We start from the raw sequence: 19,844 nt of genomic DNA, 5'->3' as shown, positions 1-19,844 counted from the left end.
GGATTTCTTGCGTTATTTTTTACCATATTGCACTAAAATACTCTTTATTCCAATCACTGAGTGTTTGGGTACCCCCTCACATTTTCCGCCCAAGGATGTGTCTCACTCACATTGCCTTAGCCCCAACCCTGCTGTGCTTCGCAGTCATTCATTATTCCCCCCCAGGGTCACTAAGAGCCTCCTCTGTGCCCAGGCACGTGCTGGGTGCCGGGCATAGAAACGCGAACCACACACAAGGCCGTGTTGGGGAAAGACAGCCACGCACACTGAGGACTGTGGGACAGGATGGGGGGTGCAAGACAGAAGGACACCAGGGAAATCACAGGAACACGGGCTAACGCGGGTAGGGGGGCACCCGGCTCTGAGCATCTCATGCAGCATTTCATTTGATTCTCTCAACAGCTGCTTGTAAGTGAGGAACAGGTGGGGGTCCCGAGACCCCACGAAGTCACACACCGCCACCCGGTGATTTGCACAAGGTCACACTCTGCGCGGTCGTAGAGGTGGGAGCCCGCCCGGCAGCGCTATCTGGCTCCAGACCGGTGCCCACTCTGGTTATCGCCGCCACCTCCCCCTGCATCCCCCGGGGGCGTCAGGGAGGGAGGGCTGCATGAAGCAACTTGGCACGGAGCTCACGAAGATGCGCAGGAGTGAATAGGGAGCAGTACTTGTGGCCGAAGGAACAACATTTGCAAACTCAGTGAGGCCTAGAAAAAAAAATCGATATCTCGGTGTCCACAGTTCTCAGAAGCTGGGCGATCTTGTGACGAGTCATAGAAACCGGCCTGGCCTGGTGTCGCTTCCTCTTTCTGCTTCTCTGTTTCCTAACGACGGCGTCAGCATAAATAGGAAGCGTGAGAGGCTCCCTGTTGCCTGGACACTCTGGCAGAAGGCTGAGCAGTCCCACCGTGAAGAGGTACGTTCTGGCTTTCAGGGGTAGGCTCAAGGGGAGGGCTGGGGGAGCAGGGGGTGTCTGGGCTGGGAACCGAGGACAAGCAGAGCCTGGGGGTGTGGAGTGGGCAGGTGTGGCTCTGGGACTTGAGGAGCCATGGGGCGAGGAGACAGCCCGAGTGTCCGTGTGAAGGGCTGTAAGGGTGGGGAGCTCACCTGCGGGGTCCCCTGTCCTGGCAGCAGGGAGAATGCCAGGGGAGGTGGAGAGCTCCGGCCTGGGAGTCACACACTTGCGGCATCTTTGCTTTGCTACGAAAGTGTCGCTAAGATGTTGGTGGCAGTGAGAACATCCTCTCCCTGCCCCCTGGTTTCTGCCTCCTGCTCTCTGGAATGGGAAGAGCTCCGATAGTCCCTGACACCCTGGTTTAGAAAGGGAGAGTGGGAGAGCAAGGGCGCGGTCGCACTTGTGGGTGTGGGTGTGTCGTGGGGATGTAGGGGTGCAAAGAGACTGGGAGGCAGAGGGGGAAACCTGGAACTTTGTCATGCTGCGGCCCAGAGCTTGGTGTGGCTTTGGAAGCTCACTTTGGAAGATGAGAAAGGGCCCGGTCACCTGCGCAGGGACTTCTTTTCCCCCTGGAAGAAAGTGTTTTGGCTGGCATACTCGGCCCCGAGCCTCTGTTGCTTTGTGGGGTTCAGGCCCAGGTGTGGGTGTTCTGTACCCAAGTGTGCGGGCTGGCGGGGTGCGGGGCTGGGATGGGGACGGGGGCGGAGAGATGTCTAGGTGTAGCTGCCGCAGGGTGTGTGCGGGTGCGTGCATTTGCCCTGGGGATGGGGCTGCAGGTGTACCTCTGGTCCGCATGGAGGTCCGAGCCTGTGGGGCCTCTCCAGTCAGGCCCAAGTGACAAGTTGCAAATGTCCAGTTGCTATAGGGTCTTCAAAGACCCTAAAGCAGTTTTGTATCACCAGGTTCTGATTTTCTCTACTTCTCATCTTTCCTGCTTTCTAATCGTTTTATAAGGAATGAAACCTTTTCTGTTCACTTTTTTTTTAAGATTTTATTTATTTATTTATTTGAGAGAGAGAGAGAGAGAGAAACAGCATGAGAGGGGATAGGGTCAGAGGGAGAAGCAGGCTCCCCGCCGAGCTGGGAGCCCGATGTGGGACTCGATCCCAGGACTCCGGGATCATGACCTGAGCCGAAGGCAGTCGCTTAACCAACTGAGCCACCCAGGCGCCCTCTGTTCGCTTTTGATCACTCTTTTTCTCATTCACCAGTTCTTCTCCTGTGCCATACCCACCAATACTACAGGATAGTTGAGTTGTTTGATGAGCGTATTTAGTACTAAGTGACTACATGGGTATCTGCTTTATCAACAGTTAGAATGATCCAGAATCATGTAACACAAAAGAGAACACTTTTGATAGAGATAGCCAGCTATCTCTATCCCCTGGTCCCAAAACACCTTCTGAGCATGCTGCAAGTATAGAGTTTTCCTTTGTACACAAATGGGATTATAATATACATATCGCTCTTTGACTTATTTTTTTCACCTAATATTACATTTAGGACAACGTTCCGCAATAACACATATAGATTTAACTCATTTATTAACCCTAAGAAATAGGTGGCATTAATTAGTAGCGGTACACCACAGGTTACCCGATCCCATATTAATATACATTTAGGTTGTCTCCAATTTTTCCACACTCGCGAAAGTGTTTCTTTTGCAGCCCACATGTCTAGAAGCAGAATTGCCAAGCAAGAGGTTGTGCATTTAAAAATTTAATAAATATTGTCAGATCATCTCAAAGTAGCTGAATTAACATATACTCTCACATTCTTGCATGAAAGGCCATTTTTGGGGGGGCAGGGAGATGATCAGTCTTTAAACTGTGTCCGATGGATGGATGAAAATGATCTGATTCTTGCTTGGATTTTTCCTTTCCCTGATTATGGGTGAAGTTATGCATCTGCCATATATGTTCGTTGGCCATCCGGGTTCCTTTTATGAAATGTATGGAGATGTTTTGTCCATTTTCTTACAGGTTCTTTGCCTTTTATGTATTTACTGTAGGTGTGGCTCATTTATTAGGTTTATTAACAGTGTATTTACATATGTTTTAAATATGTTTCCAGATAATCACTTGACTTTTTTCTTTACCATGTTTAAGATATCTTGTTTCATATAAAAGTGTGCTAGTTGCTTCTAACTCAAATTTATCATTGTTTTTCCTTTATGCTTTTTGGATTTGGTGTCTTCTTCAACCCCTAAGGTTAAGGAAATACTTGAAATGTTTTTACCATTTCAGTTTTGACTTTTAGATCTTTAATTCACCTGCAATTTGGAGGGGCAGGTAATACATAAAGTAGTAATCTAACTTAAAAAAAAATTATCAGCTGTCTCAACATCATATTTATGAGTATGTAGCCTCCATGATTAGAAATGCCACTCTTACCTCCCAAATTCCTGGTTGGTTATTTTCCTTACTGTTTTCCATTCCATCTGTCTACGATTACATTCCCCATTATTTTTCTGGCTAAAGAACCCGTCTCTCCTGTTTGGTTTGTTATAATCTAGAATCAGTTTGTCACGCACAGTAAAAATCCTTTTGGAGTTTTGATTTAGATTGCATTGAATTTAGAGATTATTGGGGGGAAGATTGACCTCTGGAGATGGCAGTTGTGGTCAGCCTTCCCCTGTTTGTTCCTTTGACGAGAAGAACACGAACATTTTCCTTTTGACTCTGATGTCACTACAGATTTGTAGTAGATGCCCAGAAACGCCAACGTTCCCTTCAATGTCTCCTTTGCCGAGGTTCATCTGTTCGTTTGTTTCATCGGAAGGGCTTTTGTATTATCGAATATTGAGAAGTATCTGTCAAGATAAGCTGATCCTTTTTTCCCTTTTAATCTGTTGGCCTGTTTCTTTTACTCATGAAGAGATGTCTTAATGGCTCTTGATCTGTTTCTGGAATAATCCCCATATGGCCATGATGCATTCTTCTTTTAAACATCTTTGTCAGATTGTTCCATGACATTCTTTTTGTCTGGAATGAATTCGTGTTTTGCTTTTTTTTTTTTTTTCCATTTCCAGTTTTTATTCCTACCATTAAATTTCTTCACGAGTTTGGGAATTTTGGTATGCATGTTTGTTTTGAGTGAAAAGTTGTTTGCTTTTTCTCTTCTCTTTTCTCCCTCTCCCTATCAGTCTTTTGCTTCCATGCTTACCTCTCACTCTTAGTGGTTTTTAACCCTTACATTTTTTTTAAAGATTTTATTTATTTATTTGACAGAGAGAGAGACAGCGAGAGAGGGAACACAAGCAGGGGGAGTGGGAGAGGGAGAAGCAGGCTTCCTGTTGAGCAGGGAGCCTGATGTGGGGCTCGATCCCAGGACCCTGGGATCATGACCTGAGCCGAGAAGGCAGACGCTTAACCGACTGAGCCACTCAGGCGCCCCGATTAACCCTTACGTTTTTAACACACGTATTTAATGTATATTTTCCCTCTGCTTTTGGGTGTAATTAACATACATATGCTTCTCCAAACAAGACATGATCTTTAGCTTAGCAAGCTTTCAGTTCTCCTTTGCTTTCCACCCCTAATCTGACAGCCAACTCCCACATTACGATCATCTATGTTTTACTTCAATATTGTGATTGTGAATTCACTTATTTTCACTTTATAAATAACAATTCTTTACTCAGTATAAATCTTATTGGCTTCTTTTCTTACCATTAATTTCAGTATCATACACTATCTTTCTTGGACAGTTTTTCTTTTTCCTGAAATACATCCTAGAGTAATTGTGTTCCTCAGAAAAGATCTGAAATTTTTCTTTGTCTTACATTTCCAAAATGTGTTTTTCTGCCCTCAAGCGTCAATGTAACTTTGACTTTTTCAATGATTCTAGGCTTAAACATATTTTCCCTCAGTATTTTCAAGACATCATTATCTATTTAGAGTTCAGGATCACTTGTGAGAAAATCTGACCAACCTGACCCTTATTCCATTGAAAATAATGCTTGTTTACTTCTGGAAGCTTCTAGGAGTATCCTTTTATTCTTGGATGGCCAAAAGTTTACCAGCATGTGATTGAGTATGGCATTATTAAAAATGGAGTTTGCCCTTCACTTAGTGGACTGTTGTCTCCTTTAAGCCCTGTGAAGTTTTCTTCTATTTCCAGTTACATCTGTTTTGTCCCCAAACAACGGTGGCTTAACAATATGGAAGGTTTTTTTTTTTTTTTTCTCACATAAAAGATGTCCAGAGGTAAGCACTCTCAGGCTGGTATGGTTGCTCCACCGTGACAAGAATGATCCAGGCTTCCCTCTTTCTGTTGCATTGGGCTCCATCCTTAAGGTAACCTTATGGTCCAAAACGGCTTCTGGAGCTCCAGCCATCACTTCCAAGTTGTAGGCTGGAAGAAGCAGGAGAGGCAGGAGGGCAAACATGGAGCCTCCTACCTGAGCCAACTCTCTTTAAGAAGCCTTTTCTGGAAGGCACACCCAGTGTTTCCACTCACATCTCCTTGGACAATATTTAGTGACATGAACATACCTAGCGATAAAAGAGAGTAGGAAATGTAATCTTTTATTCTGTGTAGTACCAAGCCAAGCTGAAACTTGAGTTTCTTTTACCAGGGAGGAAGGGGACAGCTCAGAAGCTGACACTGTCTGCCACATGGTTTGCAAGTTTAATATGATTTAACTTCTTATATTTAAATTTGTAACTAACTTGATATTTGGGGATGGTGTGGGGTAGAGATTTAGGTGGGTACGTTTTACAATGTTATTCAAGTATCTTAGCACTTTTTATATTCCATCCCTTTGCATTGATTCATGAATCCTCCATCATGTAGTACATTCTCGGGTAGAATAGAATTGCGTGGTCGTTATGTCCATTGATCTATCGTGTGTGTGCAACACACTGCTTTACTTACCGGATCTTTACAATAAATTTTGCTATTGGGGAGAGCCTCCTCGTTTTCAAAAATCTCATTAACTGTCCTCACATATATTTTTTTTTCCGAGTTCCTGTAAAAAACTTCATGTTAAATTTTCTTTGGAATTGTATTAAACCTCTAACTTATTTTAGGATGAATCACTCTCTTTACATATGTAGTATTTCTACTTGTGGTAAGATCCAAATGGAAGCTCTGGGGTTTTAGGCTATTTCCAGGTAGGCAAACCAAGCTGTACCAGCCACAAGGACCCACACCCTTACCTGGTGGCATTGCCCCCATCTGTAGGTACTGAAGTGGACAAATACTCTCCTCCCCCATCTCCAAACAAACCCACTCTTCTTTCCCGGGCCTCTTTTTTTTTTTTTTTAAGATTTTATTTATTTATTTGAGAGAGAGAGAGCTCGTATACAACCTGGGGGAGGGGCAGAGAGAGGGGGAGAAGCAGACTCCCCACTGAACCCAACCCAGGGCTTGACTTGGGGCTTGACTTAGGGTCAACTCGGGGCTTGATCCCAGGTCCCTGAGATCATGACCTGAGCTAAAGTCAGATGCTTAACAGACTGAGCCACCCAGACACCCCTTTCCTGATCTTTTATCGGACTAACCGCTCTGTAAACATCACCGTGGTGGGTTCCTCTCATGTGAGATATGTGTTTGTACCCATGTTATTGGTGCAGAGAACAAGGTTCAGGGTGCATTGGTGGTCAACCCAGGTCACTGGCCTGGGAAGGCCTGAGCCTGTGCTGAAGGCCAAGTCGGCTGTGTCCAGAGCTGTGCTTTTCCCAGTAGGACAGTTGCTGCTTTGTGCGTGTGTATATATATGCTTCGTGAAGTTTCAGACCGTCTTACAGGGAGAAAAGGAGCTGCTGTCCTCTGCTCTGCTCTACTCTCCTGGGTACTTCCCAGGGCTAGACGAAATGAAAAGAGGAAATCCCCAACCTTCTGCAGAGAAAAGGGAACGGGCATTCTGAGGGCGGTGTGGGAGGGATGACAGTAAATGGAGGGAGGGCAGGACAGCACGAGGCCCTGAGTGTGTGTGCGCACGGTGTGAGCACGCGTGGGATCCCACCCAGGGGAGGGCACTGTGGACGCCACACTCTGTGATTGCTCTAAGCAGATCAGGTCAGGGCCCTCAGGGAGCTCAGAACAAATCAAATACCAGGGCTCCCTCCCAGGTCTTCCCATGGCCAGGGGATTGTACAGGAGTTCCTGGTGCACGACCAGGTGGGTACCTATTTCTGCAGAAGCCATTAAATGCATCGCCCTCACAGTCATGCCCTAGGCACTGAGGCTAAGCGGAAGGGCCTGCCCTGGGTGCCAGGCTGAGGTGGCAGGGGGTGCTGGAGCCCATGCATCACTCCTGGGTTCACTCTGCAACATGGGCCAAGTCCTGGGGCTACAGGATAGGAGGGGCCCACTCTCAGCTGGAGTCTCTTCTCCAGGCAGAATCCTGGAGAGAGGATTCACAGGAGCTGGGGACATGGGTCTGGCCTGGCGTCCAGCCGGGGATGAATCCAAGATTCCAGGCCAGTGAGGACCCCAGCCCCTACGCAGCGCTGGACCTACTTGAGCTGGCCATCTGCTAATCCAGAGCTGCCCCAGAGATGGTGCCGCCCTGGGGGCTGCTCCCCGTTGTCTTGCTGGCTCTGTTCTGGGGGCCCAGTGTGGCAGGGGCCCAAGGTGAGCTCCATTGCTTCCTCTCCTTTCCTAGCCCCTCCTCACAGCCGGTCCTTGAGCAAGGCCACCCCCACATGTCCCCCAGGAAGCCCCCAGACCCCTCCCTCCCTCCCTCCCTCATTTTCCCCTTCCTTGATCCTCTCTGGCGCCCCCCGCCCCCCTCCTGGATTCTCATCCTTCTCCAGCCTCCTGAAAGTCCATCTCTGCTTATGTGGCTTCTCTGTCCACACTTGTCCGCCTGGCACTCGAGCCTTCTCACCTCCAGGCTGGTTGTTCCAGCCTTATGTCTGCCCCCAGCCCACCCCAGATACTCTGCTCCCCTGACGGCCTTGACCAGTTCCCTCCTTTGTGCCTTCGTTCCTGGGTGCCCTTAGACTGGTGGTCTCCCCCTGCTTTGGCCCCGGCACCCTCCTCCTGCTCGGAGGCTCTGCTGGGTTGTTCCTCTGGCTCCTGAGGCCCACAAACCCCCTCCCCAGGGGCTCCCAGAGAACACGGCTTCTCTGGTAACCCTGAGAACCACATTCCATTTCCCAGCACGAGGCCCTGCAGCCGACCAAGAGCCCCGGGCCGGGGAGGTCCCACAGGGCTCTGCCGTGCTGACTCTTCAGGGTGGGCGTGTGCCTCTCCTCCCAGGCTGCTCCAAAGGCCCGGGCCTGAAGCATGTGTCCCTCGTGGGGTGGGAGGGAGACCCTTTCCAGGAGCAGGGCACAGCAGGGGCTTAGGAGATGTGCCATGCTGACTAGAACGTGGTGTTTCTCTCTGGGCAGGAGAGTCCACGGCCAGGGAGGGCCCTTGTACCCCCAGAACCTCTGTCCCCCTCAGGGCCCCCAGGGAGCTCTGCCTAGCAGCCAGTAGCCCCTGTAGGACTCTGGGAAACCCCTCCCCAGCTCTGGGCATCGCAGAGGGGCTGGGAGAGGAGGTGACAAGGGACATCTTGAGGGGAGAGATGTGACCCCCTTTGTGCCTCTCCCTGGGCAGACACTGTCCCGCTGCAGACCCTGAGCTGCTATAATGACTACAAGAGCCAAATCACATGCAGGTGGGCAAGCACTCAGGACGCCCAGCGGCTCATCAACCTGACTCTCTACCGGAGGCTGAATGAGTGAGTGACACCAGAGCCCAGGGGCCGGGGGACAGGGAGGGTTGCTGCTGTGTGCGGCTGTGCCAGGCTGGGGGACGCACCGAGGGCCAGGAGGGGGAGGCCCCGGCCCCAGCCCAGGAGCTCCTGCTCCATTAGGCAGCTTGCCAGGCCCAGGTGCTGGTGTCTGATGTCGGGGTTTTGGGAAGAGTCTTCTACGTTAACCTTGCCGTTGATGACAGTGGTGGCGATAATCTTATTTCATCACAATTGAACACAACTGCCCTGCAAAAGTCGCTGTTAGATTGTCTTCACTGTGAGGTGGGCAGGGCACAGGTATGATGCCCAGTTCACAGACACGCAAACTGAGGCTGCAGAGGTGAGGTCCCTCTCCCGACCACAGGGCAGCTGACCAGCCAAGCGGGGACCAATGCCCTGTGTCTGGCATGGGGGGCTGGCCTCCATGCCGCCTCCAGAGTGCGGGTTTTCTCCTTCCCCTTCACATGGTCTCCGGGGTATATGCCATTTGGGAAGATTCCTTGCACCGTCCTGGGGTCTGGGGACAGTCTAACTCACAGTAATAGAAATAATTAACTGGCTGGCATCGCGGGTGCAGGGAGACCCGCTGGAGGCCAGCCCTGGGGAGGAGCGGCTCCTCACACCCCACAGCAGTGCCCCTCAGCCCTCTCTACCGCGCTCCTGGGAGCCCCCATCTTCCCGGCTCCACCCTCCTTGCACTCCTCTACCCGCCCCCCCCGCCCCCACCCGGCCCTGGCTGTAGCCCGCTTCCTCCTGCGCCGAGACACCCACCCCTCCCCGGCACAAGAGAGGCTCCCGGCCCCCTCCATGCTCACACCGCCCGCCCACCCCCCTGGCACCTCCCTGGGTGCTCTCTGCAGTGAGTTCCTACCCCAGACCTGTCTAAGGCTGTGCCCCGGGATCCCACCCACTCTTGCTGCTCAAGAACATCACTGCCGCCCCACTCTCCGCTCTCCCTGTGCCATCGACAGGCCCTCTCCCAGGATCATTCCCGATCCCTGAGCAAATGTGACCGGACCCCCACTTACCCCTGCCAACAAAGGCTGCAGCTCTGGGGGGGCCTCCTGACCCCCATCTTCTTCAGCGGGGCCCATCCTCTGCCTCCCTTTGAGGCCACCCTCCTCCAAAGAGTTGTCTAGACCCACTGAGTCCCAGGTCTTTCCAATTATTCTGAACCCACGCCCCTGGGCTTCTGCTGCCCCCATCAGGCCCCCCAGACTGCTCCTGCCCAAGGCACCAAAGCCCTCCCTGCTGCTAAATCCAACGTTCAGTCTCCCATCTTGACCGTGGGCAGCACCCGACGCAGACTGACCAGTGTTCTCAGGAAGCACCTCCGTCTACTGGCTTCCAGCCACCACACTCTCCCCTCTCCTTGTGTCTCCCCCAGCTCACCTTTTCTGTCTCCCTGTTTGCTCCCTTCTTTCGTCTCCAACTTGAAGGATGCCTGGGGGTTCATCCTTGTATCTCCACTCTGGTATATCCTGATCCAGGGGCGGAGACCCAGCCTAGCCTGAGGCTGCGCACCGGTAACACTCACACGCTCACCAGCCCCACCCGCCCCTAAGCTCCAGGCCTGCAGGTGCACCTGGCTCTCCACAGGTCCTTAGAGAAAGGTGTCTTCCACCCCCACTGTTCTAAACCAAATTCCTGCCCTGCCCCCAAACACGGCTCCTGTTCATTCCCACATCCCGCTTCACTAAATGAGAGCTCCCAGAGGCTCCAACTGAGCAACTGGGAGGTATGTTCCTTTACCTTCTTTACCACCATTCCTTCCCCACCGGTGCCTCTAATCCACCAGCAAATGCTGTCGGCTTCATCTTTAAATAGAATGTGAATCTGGCCAAGGCTAACATCACCACCCTGGTGCAAACCACTTCCTATCACTTGAATATTCCAGAAGCCTCCTACCTGGTCTCTGTTTCCAAGACTACCATCCTCCCCCCAACCCAATCTATCCACAACCCAGCAGCTAGAGGAAGCCTTTCAAAGCAGATGTCACGATATGTCACTCCGCTGCTCATAACTCCACATTTTCCCCACTCGCGGTGACATCCAAATTCCTTAAATTCCTCTTAAACACTGCTGCCTGTCACCTTGCTCTACTGGTCTCCGCCTCCCACCCTCACAGACTCTCCCCCATGCACACTGGGTAACTGCCTAGTCATACAACACTCCAAGCCTGTGCCTGCCCCAGGGCCTTTGCACCTGCTGTTGCCTTTACCTAAATTCCTCTTTCCCCAGAATGTGCGTGGCTCCCTCCCTCACTTCCTTCGAGTTTCTGCCCCAAAGTCACCTTTTCCATGAGGCCTCCCCTCTCTCCTCTATTTGAAATTGTACCCCCACCCCAGCCCTTCTGGCTTCCTTATCTCCCTGCCCTGCTGTATTTGTCTATGTGAAGTTTGCTCCGTTTGACACATGACGTATTTTATTTAGTCTCGTCACGTGTGTCCCCCTGACCCTGGACAGAGCCCCACACGTGGTGACCACTTACTGACATTTGCTGAATGAGTGACTCTCCCTCACCTTGGGCTAACCACGTTCTCTCCTGGCAGGGACCCTCCAAAGCCAGTACCTTGTGACCTCAGTAACGACACGGCCTTGTTAGACCACCCTTGTTCCGGCTGTGTGTCCAGAAGATGTGTCATTCCCTACGAGCTTTTCGTTATTGCTGACAGAGACTACTTCTCATTCCAACCGGACCGGCCTCTGGGCACCCAGCTCACCGTCACTCTGACCCAGCATGGTAAGGCCTGGGATCCCCGGATGGAGGTGGCCCCTCGGCAGGTGGCCAGCCTGCAGAAGGGCCTGGGAGTGAGAGTCTTCACTGGCTTGGGGGTGGGTTTGGTCTCTTGAGAGAAGAGGCTACAGTCTTCCTGTGATGGAGGCATTGAGCAATAATGTGAGGAGCCCCTGGCCAATGGCACCTCCCTTGGCCCTGGCTGCCCCACCACCTGGAGTGGTGAAGGCTTCCCTTCCAGAACAATCCTTCCTATTCAGGTAGAAACTTTACAGCCCGAAAGCACTCATCACCAATCTAGTCTCATCCAATGTCTGCAACAGCCCAGTTTCAGATGAGGTGATTAAAGCCCATTAAAGCCCAGAGAGGTCATATAACTCTTCCAAAGTGCCACCCCTGAGTGGTGGTGACAGTGATGGGCCAGCGAGCACGCCGTGTGTCCACAGCGGCCCCCAAAACCAGTGCTCTTGGGTGGGTGTCAATGATCATTTTATGTAAATAGTTAAGTTTCATGTGACTGTATATTACACAGTTATATATAACCAGCACTTCAGTCTCATTAATTCAATTATATCTGTGCTCAGAATGAACCTAAAATAGAGATGTTTGAGAGGATCATCTTTTAAAGTTGGAATTCACGTGGTAAGAATCCCACAGATGACTGGCTTTTAGGAAACACTGCCCAATATTATTTAATAACTACAATAATCCATGGTGTCGTGCACTACTTTTTTTTTTTTTTACCCCATTTCACTGATAATGAAATGGAGCCAAGAGAACAGGAACTTGCTCAAGGCCACTCGGATGCAATGTGTGTGACTTAGCGTCCTGGGTCCCAAACACTGGGCAGCCCGTTGCACCTGCAAGCATCGGATGGAAAGGGGGCTCCGGCCTTTGTTTTCTGCCTGTTTTCATCACAGCAGCACAAAGCTGTTGCCTGGAAGAGGGGATGGGTTAGGCCATGGTGAATTCATTTCAAACAGGGTCTCAAAACATGTTTGATGGATGAGAAAGGACCCATCCCGGTGGGCCTCAGAGCATGCAGAGAGGCAGGAAACAGTAGAAGTTGAACCACAGGTGGATGCCATGCGCTGGGGCAGTGGGTGAGGAGCCTCGGGTTGGGGGTGGTGGTCAGGACAGGGTTCCCAGAGGAAAGAGCTTTGCAGGGAGGGCTGAAGGGTGGGTGGGAGAACAGAGCAGGAAGAGCATTCCTGGTAGAGGAAATGGGCACGTGCCAAGGCTGGGAGACGGGAGGGCAGGGCAGGTTGGGAAAACCATCCATCATTTATCCCAGGATCTGGTGGCCTGGTCACAGGGAAGGTGTCAACTTAGAAAGGGGGGAGGGAGTGTGGTGTTTGCCTCCTGAAGCGTATGTTCAGCAAGGAGGTCAAGTTCCAGCCCAAACCATTTTGGCAATGAATCAGGGAGGCTGGCAGGTGTTGGGCAAGAGGACAGGTGTGCATTCGAGGTCCCCACACGCGGAAGTCTGGGACATTTCACTTCCCTTCTCAGGTTCTTGACCTGTGCAATGAGCTAGCCGACTAAAATCTCTCAGGTCGGGTGAATAGGTGTTTGCTTGGGTTCCTGGTCCGTTCAGGTAACAGCTTCTAGAGCTCCATACTGAGAGGGATTCCCACTCCCTGACAGGCTCAGGGGCTAGTCGTGCAGGGACTGATGAGCCTGCTGTGGGTGCAGGGGTGGGGGACTGAAGAGGGGGTGCCCTGTATCTGCTATTCCTGCCTTAAGATTTTCTAGAGGCTCCAGCGTTGCTATGGCCCACGTCCAGCACAGAACATTTACACCTTGTTTGGACTCATTGAATTTATTGTGCTTGAAAGTCACCCCTCAGCATTCAGACACAGAAACTTCAGGAAGGCGGGAGCCAGGCCATTCATGAATGAATATGCTCTCCCAGCAGACAGACGCTTGCTGTAGGCTGATGGAATGATTTCTTGAAAGGTCTCTGAAGGTTGCCTACACGTACCTATTTGTGTAGTCATTCATCTTTCACTCACTTTGTCCCCCAAATTCCCTGAGCCACTACTCTCAGGCCGTGGGGATAGGGAAGGGGGTCAAGGCCCAAACACTGCCACCCACGAGCTCCTGATTACTTGGAGGGGCAGACATGGAAACACATGAATGCACTAGGGTTGTAAGGACCATACATCGGGCTATGGTGGGACGGGAAAAGGAGTGAGGGATTCTGCCCAGCAGAGGGGAATCCAAGAAGGTACTAAAGGAGGCGACATTTATGCTGGGCTCTGAGAGGAGCAGGACCCTGGGCAGGTGGAAAGCGAAGGAGGGTGGACAGGGCAAGAGGGAGTAACGTGAGCCACAGCGCCCTCTGCTGGGAAGGGGACCACACAGGCTGCAGGGTGGGCCCTGGGGACAGGTGGGGACAGATGGGGACAGGGGGCTCCATTGGGAGCTTATTGCCAGCACTTCATGGAGCTTATGTGATATGTGCACAGCTTTTGTTCGTGTTCACAGTGACCCCAGACAATTTTGCAGGTGAAGGGCCTGAGGTCCACAGAGGAAAGGGGTCTTGTCCGAGGCCACTTGCTGGTAGGGGCAGCACTCAGCCTGGAGCCCATCTGCCACACAGAAAATGCCGCCCGACAGTCATCCAGCCCCTTATGGGCCCTTGCCCCCCTTCCTCCAGTGCAGGCCCCGGCGCCCAAGGACCTCCTGATCAATAGCACCAGGGACCGCTTCCTGCTGACCTGGACGGTGGCCCTTCCTGGTTCCCAGAGCCACTGGCTGTCCAACCTGGAGTATGAGGTGGTCTACAAGCGGCTGCAGGACTCCTGGGAGGTCAGGACCATGGCCAGCTCCGCCCCCAAGCCAAGGGACCGGCCCAGCGGGCGCCTCTCCACTAACCCCTCTCTCCCCACAGGAGGCCTCCACCCTCTACTTCAAGTCCTCCCAGGCCGTCCTGGCACCAGAGCACCTCATTCCCAGCAGCACCTATGTGGCCCGAGTGCGCACCCATCTGGCCCCCAGCTCAGGGCTCTCGGGGCGGCCTAGCCAGTGGAGCCCGGAGGTCTGCTGGCCCTCGCAGACAGGTGACAGGGTCAAAGTTGGGGCAATGCCTTTCTGAGGGGAGGGCGGCTCGTCCAGCTCCGGGGAGTCCGTTCTGCGGGATTCCACCAGTCTCCTGTGTCACGGGTTTAGAATCGCTTCCCTGGGCCAACTCCCTCCGGGCCCCGGCCTCTGCACATCTTCTGGCTAGGGGCACTTTCAGTGACAATGACAGTAGCCTGATGAGCAGCTGTGTCTTCCTGAGTGTTGTGCTCCGTGGAGACGAACCAACATCACTGTGTTGAGGCCCCGAGCACGGAAACGAGATGCCCTCCCCATTTTGCCCAGTGGGGTGTGAAGGGTCACGGGATTCACTCACCCAGCTGGCGGCTTCAGGCTACGTTGAAGCCCGAGTTTTTCTGGGGCCCAAGCCCATGATCTCTAGGAGATGAGGCTCCCAGTAGGCCCCCTGAGAGCAAAGGAATGAATGCAGGAGGGAATGAATAAGGGACTGTCTCCCCTCCCAGGGGACAAGGCCCAGCCCCAGAACCTCCAGTGCTTCTTCGACGGGGCTGCCGTGCTTAGCTGCTCCTGGGAAGTGAGGTCCGAGGTGGCCAGCACAGTCTCCTTCACCCTCTTCTACAAGGCCAGCCCCAATGCAGGGTGAGTGTCCCCTTTCTCCCTCCCCACCCCTCCCCTCCCCGCCTCAACACCTTGCCCTCTCCAGGCCTCCCCCTGACTCTGGGGGCCCCAGCGGAAGCCACGGCGCCTCCCGAGGTCACATCCCTCCCGTGGCGCCTGCCTCCTTCTGCCCTCACCTCCACCGTGATCCTCAGGGAGGAAGAGTGCTCCCCAGTGCTGAAGGAGGAGTTCCCCGGCCTCCACGTCCGATACCGATGCCAGATTCCCGTGCCCGACCCCGGAAACCACAGCCAATACACCATCTCCCTTCGGCTGAAGAAGGAGGAGAAGTTTATAAAGAGCTCGGACCACAGTGAGTTTGCCTCCCCACCCGCCTTTGTCGTGGGTGCTCCTGCAATGATCCTGTTGCGTGTGTCCCCACATCAACTCAGGACTCCTGATGGCCGGCTCTCCTGTTTGTCGCTGTCAACCAAACGCAGCCCAGTGAGCAAAGGGAACAAAAGTCATTTGAATCTCTTCTTGAAGTGCTCAAGAAGCAACAACAATGACAATGGCAAATAATATGAAGAAAGGTTCAACTGAGAATCCCCACGAACACATCTTTAAAACCTGTTTTCACCTTCCTTTAGCTCTGCTTTTCTGTTGAGCTGCTCTGTGGTCCCTCCTGCCAACCACGTCCTCCCATCAAACTTTCCCTTTCCTTCCCTGACTGGATTTTTCTCTCTGAGGTTCCCAAAGTCCTCCACCAAGGGATATTTTCCATCTTCAAAATAACTGATCTATGATTGACTTCTTCAATCAGGGCTAGAATACGTGCAAAGAAATTGTAATTCCTCACAGGATCATATCCCTGATTCTTCTTGTGTAGCAAGGACCCCGTGCAAAGGAACCTCCTGCATGGCTTCTCAGGGCCTCAGGCTCTTCCACCCAGTCTTGAGTGTGTGCAGGAGGCCAGAGCCCATCTGTCTCTGTCACCTGGGTTGGAATCCACCAGTCACTCTGGGGGTCTGCTGGGTTGCCATCTTTTTTCCACCACTTGTTAGCTGCCTTGTCCTTGGCAGGTGACTTAATCATTCTGGGGCTCAGTTTCTTCATCTGTGAACTGTGGCAAATGAATAGGACCTACCATGTAGGGGTTGCTGTTAGAATCAAGTGAAGGGATTCATGCAGACCGAGCCTGTAGGACAGTGCATACAACATAGCTAATGCTCCAGAAGAGGACCAATTACTGGTGTTTTTATTTTTACTTAAATGTGAGGAGTAACCCATGCTTTGGGTCACCTCACTGCAAAACAAGTGTATCTCAGCATCTCCCCAGAGAAGGGCTGCTCGGGGGAGTGGGGGTTCAAGGACCCCGAGATTGGCTGGACCCAGTTAGAGAGAGCACCTGTGACCAACATGGAATGAAAAGAATGTTCCATTGGAGGCATGATAGGAACAACGTTTCCTAAAGGTTTCCCTCCCTCCAGTCCAGATGGCTCAGCCGACACTCAATGTGACTAAGAGCAGAGACGGCTACACCCTGCACTGGATGGCAGAGGAGATGTTCTACAAACACATAGGTCACACCTTCCAGGTCCAGTACAAGAAAGATGCAGCCTCATGGGAGGTGAGGACCTCTGCCCCGGAAGCACAGTCTGGGGGGGGGCGGGGTGAGAAAACACACAGGAGAGCCCCAACCTGCCAGGTGCCTGGCTCCCAGCATGGGGACCAGTCAGAGGAAGCTGCTGAGACGTAGCAGTCATGACCCTGTGCGGTCGGCTGGTCACTGTCCCCTCCCTTGGTGAAGGTCTATGGCTCACAGAGGTGATGTGACATGGCCAGAATGAACTATGGGACCCCGAACTGCGAAAAGCATGCAAATGTCAGGGCTCGGAGGGCAGGGAGACAAGCCGGATGAAGGGTTTTCCAAAGTCACCGAGGGACTCTTCTTCAAAGAGGTCTTCTCTGGAATACAACTGTGCAGCCGCTCCGAGCAGAGCTGCTCCTGATAAAGCAGGCAGGGCCCCAGCCCAGGGTTCCATCTCTGGCCCGCACCCCCAGGTAGCCTCGGGCCCTGTGTACAGAACCTGGGGCTCCCCGTGGCCCAAGTCAGAAACCTTGGAGCCAGCTGCAGACCTTCAGCCTGGAAATAGGGAAACTGAAGCCAGGAGGGGCGCGGTCAGTGGGGGAGCTAGGAGCAGGCCCCCCGAGTCCAGTCATGCTGCACAGCATTCCTGGGAAGGCCATAATTGGGGTCTAGGCTGTCCCTGAGGAGCTGGGAGGTTGGGGGGTTTGTCTCAGAGTGAGGGTGGGACATGATGTGTCTTCAGGATTTCTGGGCCTTGGTATTGTCCTAGGGCATAGGAATGCAATCCGCAGTCCCACCCAGAGTGCTCTACCTCTGCGAGCACTGGAGTAGGGCCCTCCATGGGGGCTGGGGGGACTGCCTCAGACCTGGGGATGCAGATGCAGCTGGAGACTGATGGGACAGAAAACCCGGGGCCCTGAGGTGGGAGGGGTTTGGGGCTGTGCCCCACACACACCAGCAAGTTGCCTCAGCCTCAGCACACCTGCTCACTCACGTGTGCCCTCAGGAGAGCAAGACGGAAACCCTCCAGAACGCCCACAGCATGTCGCTGCCGCCACTGGAGCCCTCTACCAGGTACCAGGCAAGAGTGAGGGTCAAGCCCACCCCCAGCGGCTACAACGGTATCTGGAGCGAGTGGAGTGAGGAGAGCTTCTGGGACACCGAGTGGGGTATGTCTCCCAGCCTCCACCCTCCCTCCCGGGTACAGCCCAGCTGGGCAGAGGACAAACGTGATGTGGACACAGAAGTGTGACCCCACCCCACCCAAGTATCCTTTCTTCTATGTGTCACTAGTCACACGAAGTGACACCTGGTGTGCAACACAGACTGCAGGTGAGGTCTTGAGAGCAGCGAAAAGCAGTCCTCACTGTCGCTCCTCCCTCAGACCGGACCTTAGCCCTCTACTAATATGGCCCATGGCTTCATTAGCCTTTGTAGCAGCCATCACCTAGTGACCACTCAGCCCGAATTTCCAGTTACAGTTATCATGGCAGCAAACATCAGGAGCTATGGACTGAGGCCTGGGACTGGAAGGGTTTGGTCTGATTTCTTTCTGATTTTTTTTTTTTCTTTTAAGTAGGCTCCACACCCAGTGGAGTTCAACGCAGGGCTTGAACTCACGCCCATGAGATCAAGACCTGAGCCAAGATCAAGAGTCAGACACTTGGGGTGCCTGGGTGGCTCAGTTGGTTAAGCGACTGCCTTCGGCTCAGGTCATGATCCTGGAGTCCCGGGATCGAGTCCCGCATCAGGCTCCCTGCTCGGCAGGGAGTCTGCTTCGTCCTCTGACCCTATCCCCTCTCATGTGCTCTCTGTCTCTCTCATTCTCTCTGTCTCAAATAAATAAATAAAATCTTAAAAAAAAAAAAAAAGAGTCAGACACTTGGGGCGCCTGGGTGGCTCAGTCGTTAAGCGTCTGCCTTCGGCTCAGGTCATGGTCCCAGGGTCCTGGGATCGAGCCCCGCATCGGGCTCCCTGCTCAGCACGGAGCCTGCTTCTCCCTCTCCCACTCCCCCTGCTTGTGTTCCCTCTCTCGCTGTATCTCTCTCTGTCAAATAAATAAAATCTTTAAAAAAAAAAAAAAAGAGTCAGACACTTAACCGACTGAGCCACCCAGATGCCCCAGATTTCTTAATCTCCCTGCTTCTATAGTGACCACCGGGAGACAAGTACAAGACTAGGTCCAGGAGGAGGGAGGAGTTATTAGCAGCAAGGACCCCAGCCGCAGCCAGCCTCGCAGGGGACGAGTCCCAGGAAGAGGGTTACAATCGAGTAGAAAAGAGGTCTGGACACCAGGCCTAAGAGAAGAGACCAAGGGAGCCCTGGAGGGGCCCAGCCTGTGAGGGGCTTGACGTTGGGGCTCCTGATGGGCCTTTACCCCTCCTGGTTCCTCCACCAGGTTTTTTCCATCTCTACCTCTCCAAACCTCCCTGTTACTTGAAGCTCAAGCTTATGCGTTGCCTCCTACATGAAGTCCACAGTGTTTGCCCTGAGCTATAGTCCCTGAGCTATAGTCCCCACCCCCTCCTGCTACCGGAAAGAATCTAACCCTCTGTGTCTTTCCTGATGTGGGGAACAAGGGCAAAAGAAATGTAGACAAAATTAAATTTTCTTATAACCTGCAGTCTTTACCTCCCCCAACTCCAAAGTGTATAATCAGTCACTGCTCACAATCCCTGGGCAGCCCTTCCTCCCATGGGTCCTGTCCCCGTGCTATAATAAAAACATCTTTTGGGGCGCCTGGGTGGCTCAGTTGGTTAAGCGACTGCCTTCGGCTCAGGTCATGATCTCAGGGTCCTGGGATCGAGCCCCGCATCAGGCTCCCTGCTCAGCTAGAGGCCTGCTTCTCCCTTTCCCACTCCCCCTGCTTGTGTTCCCTCTCTCACTGTCTCTCTCTCTGTCAAATAAATAAATAAAATCTTAAAAACAAAACAAAACAACAACATCTTTTTGCATCAAAGACATCTCAAGAATTCTTTCTTGGCCTTTGGCTCCGATACTCCAGTATCTGCACATCACTTCCCAGAGCTTAAACCTTGTGTTGCGGGGGAGGGGTGGAGGTCAGGCCATTTCCCTGTCCTTCTTAGCCCGTGTCTGGCCTTCCCCCCACTCTGCACCTCAAGACAGTGAGCTGCTTCTGGAGCACCACAGCAGCACAGAGCAGGGTCTGGGGACTCTGCCCTGGCCTCGCCTCCTCCCCCTCCTAAGCCTCCAGCTCTGCCAC

General features: G+C 52.7%; 1 protein-coding gene across 1 annotated transcript in view; it reads left to right on the top strand.

Moving 5' to 3' along the window:
- Positions 1-874: 874 nt before the first annotated feature.
- The window catches only part of CSF2RB (colony stimulating factor 2 receptor subunit beta), a 24,181-nt gene continuing 5,211 nt past the window's right edge, over positions 875-19,844 (top strand). Inside the window, exons 1-10 of the mRNA XM_044915820.1 lie at positions 875-916; positions 7,300-7,537; positions 8,513-8,636; positions 11,204-11,394; positions 14,051-14,202; positions 14,285-14,453; positions 14,937-15,072; positions 15,246-15,403; positions 16,521-16,660; positions 17,628-17,790. Coding sequence (XP_044771755.1) covers positions 7,462-7,537; positions 8,513-8,636; positions 11,204-11,394; positions 14,051-14,202; positions 14,285-14,453; positions 14,937-15,072; positions 15,246-15,403; positions 16,521-16,660; positions 17,628-17,790 — 1,309 coding nt within the window. The 5' untranslated portion in view covers positions 875-916; positions 7,300-7,461. The remainder of the gene's footprint in view (positions 917-7,299; positions 7,538-8,512; positions 8,637-11,203; positions 11,395-14,050; positions 14,203-14,284; positions 14,454-14,936; positions 15,073-15,245; positions 15,404-16,520; positions 16,661-17,627; positions 17,791-19,844) is intronic.

The sequence above is a fragment of the Neomonachus schauinslandi genome, chromosome 5 (assembly GCF_002201575.2).
Source record: "Neomonachus schauinslandi chromosome 5, ASM220157v2, whole genome shotgun sequence".
NCBI classification, from domain to species: Eukaryota; Metazoa; Chordata; class Mammalia; order Carnivora; family Phocidae; genus Neomonachus; species Neomonachus schauinslandi.
Note: the sequence above shows the minus strand (reverse complement) of the source record. Positions and strands in the feature narration are given on the sequence as shown.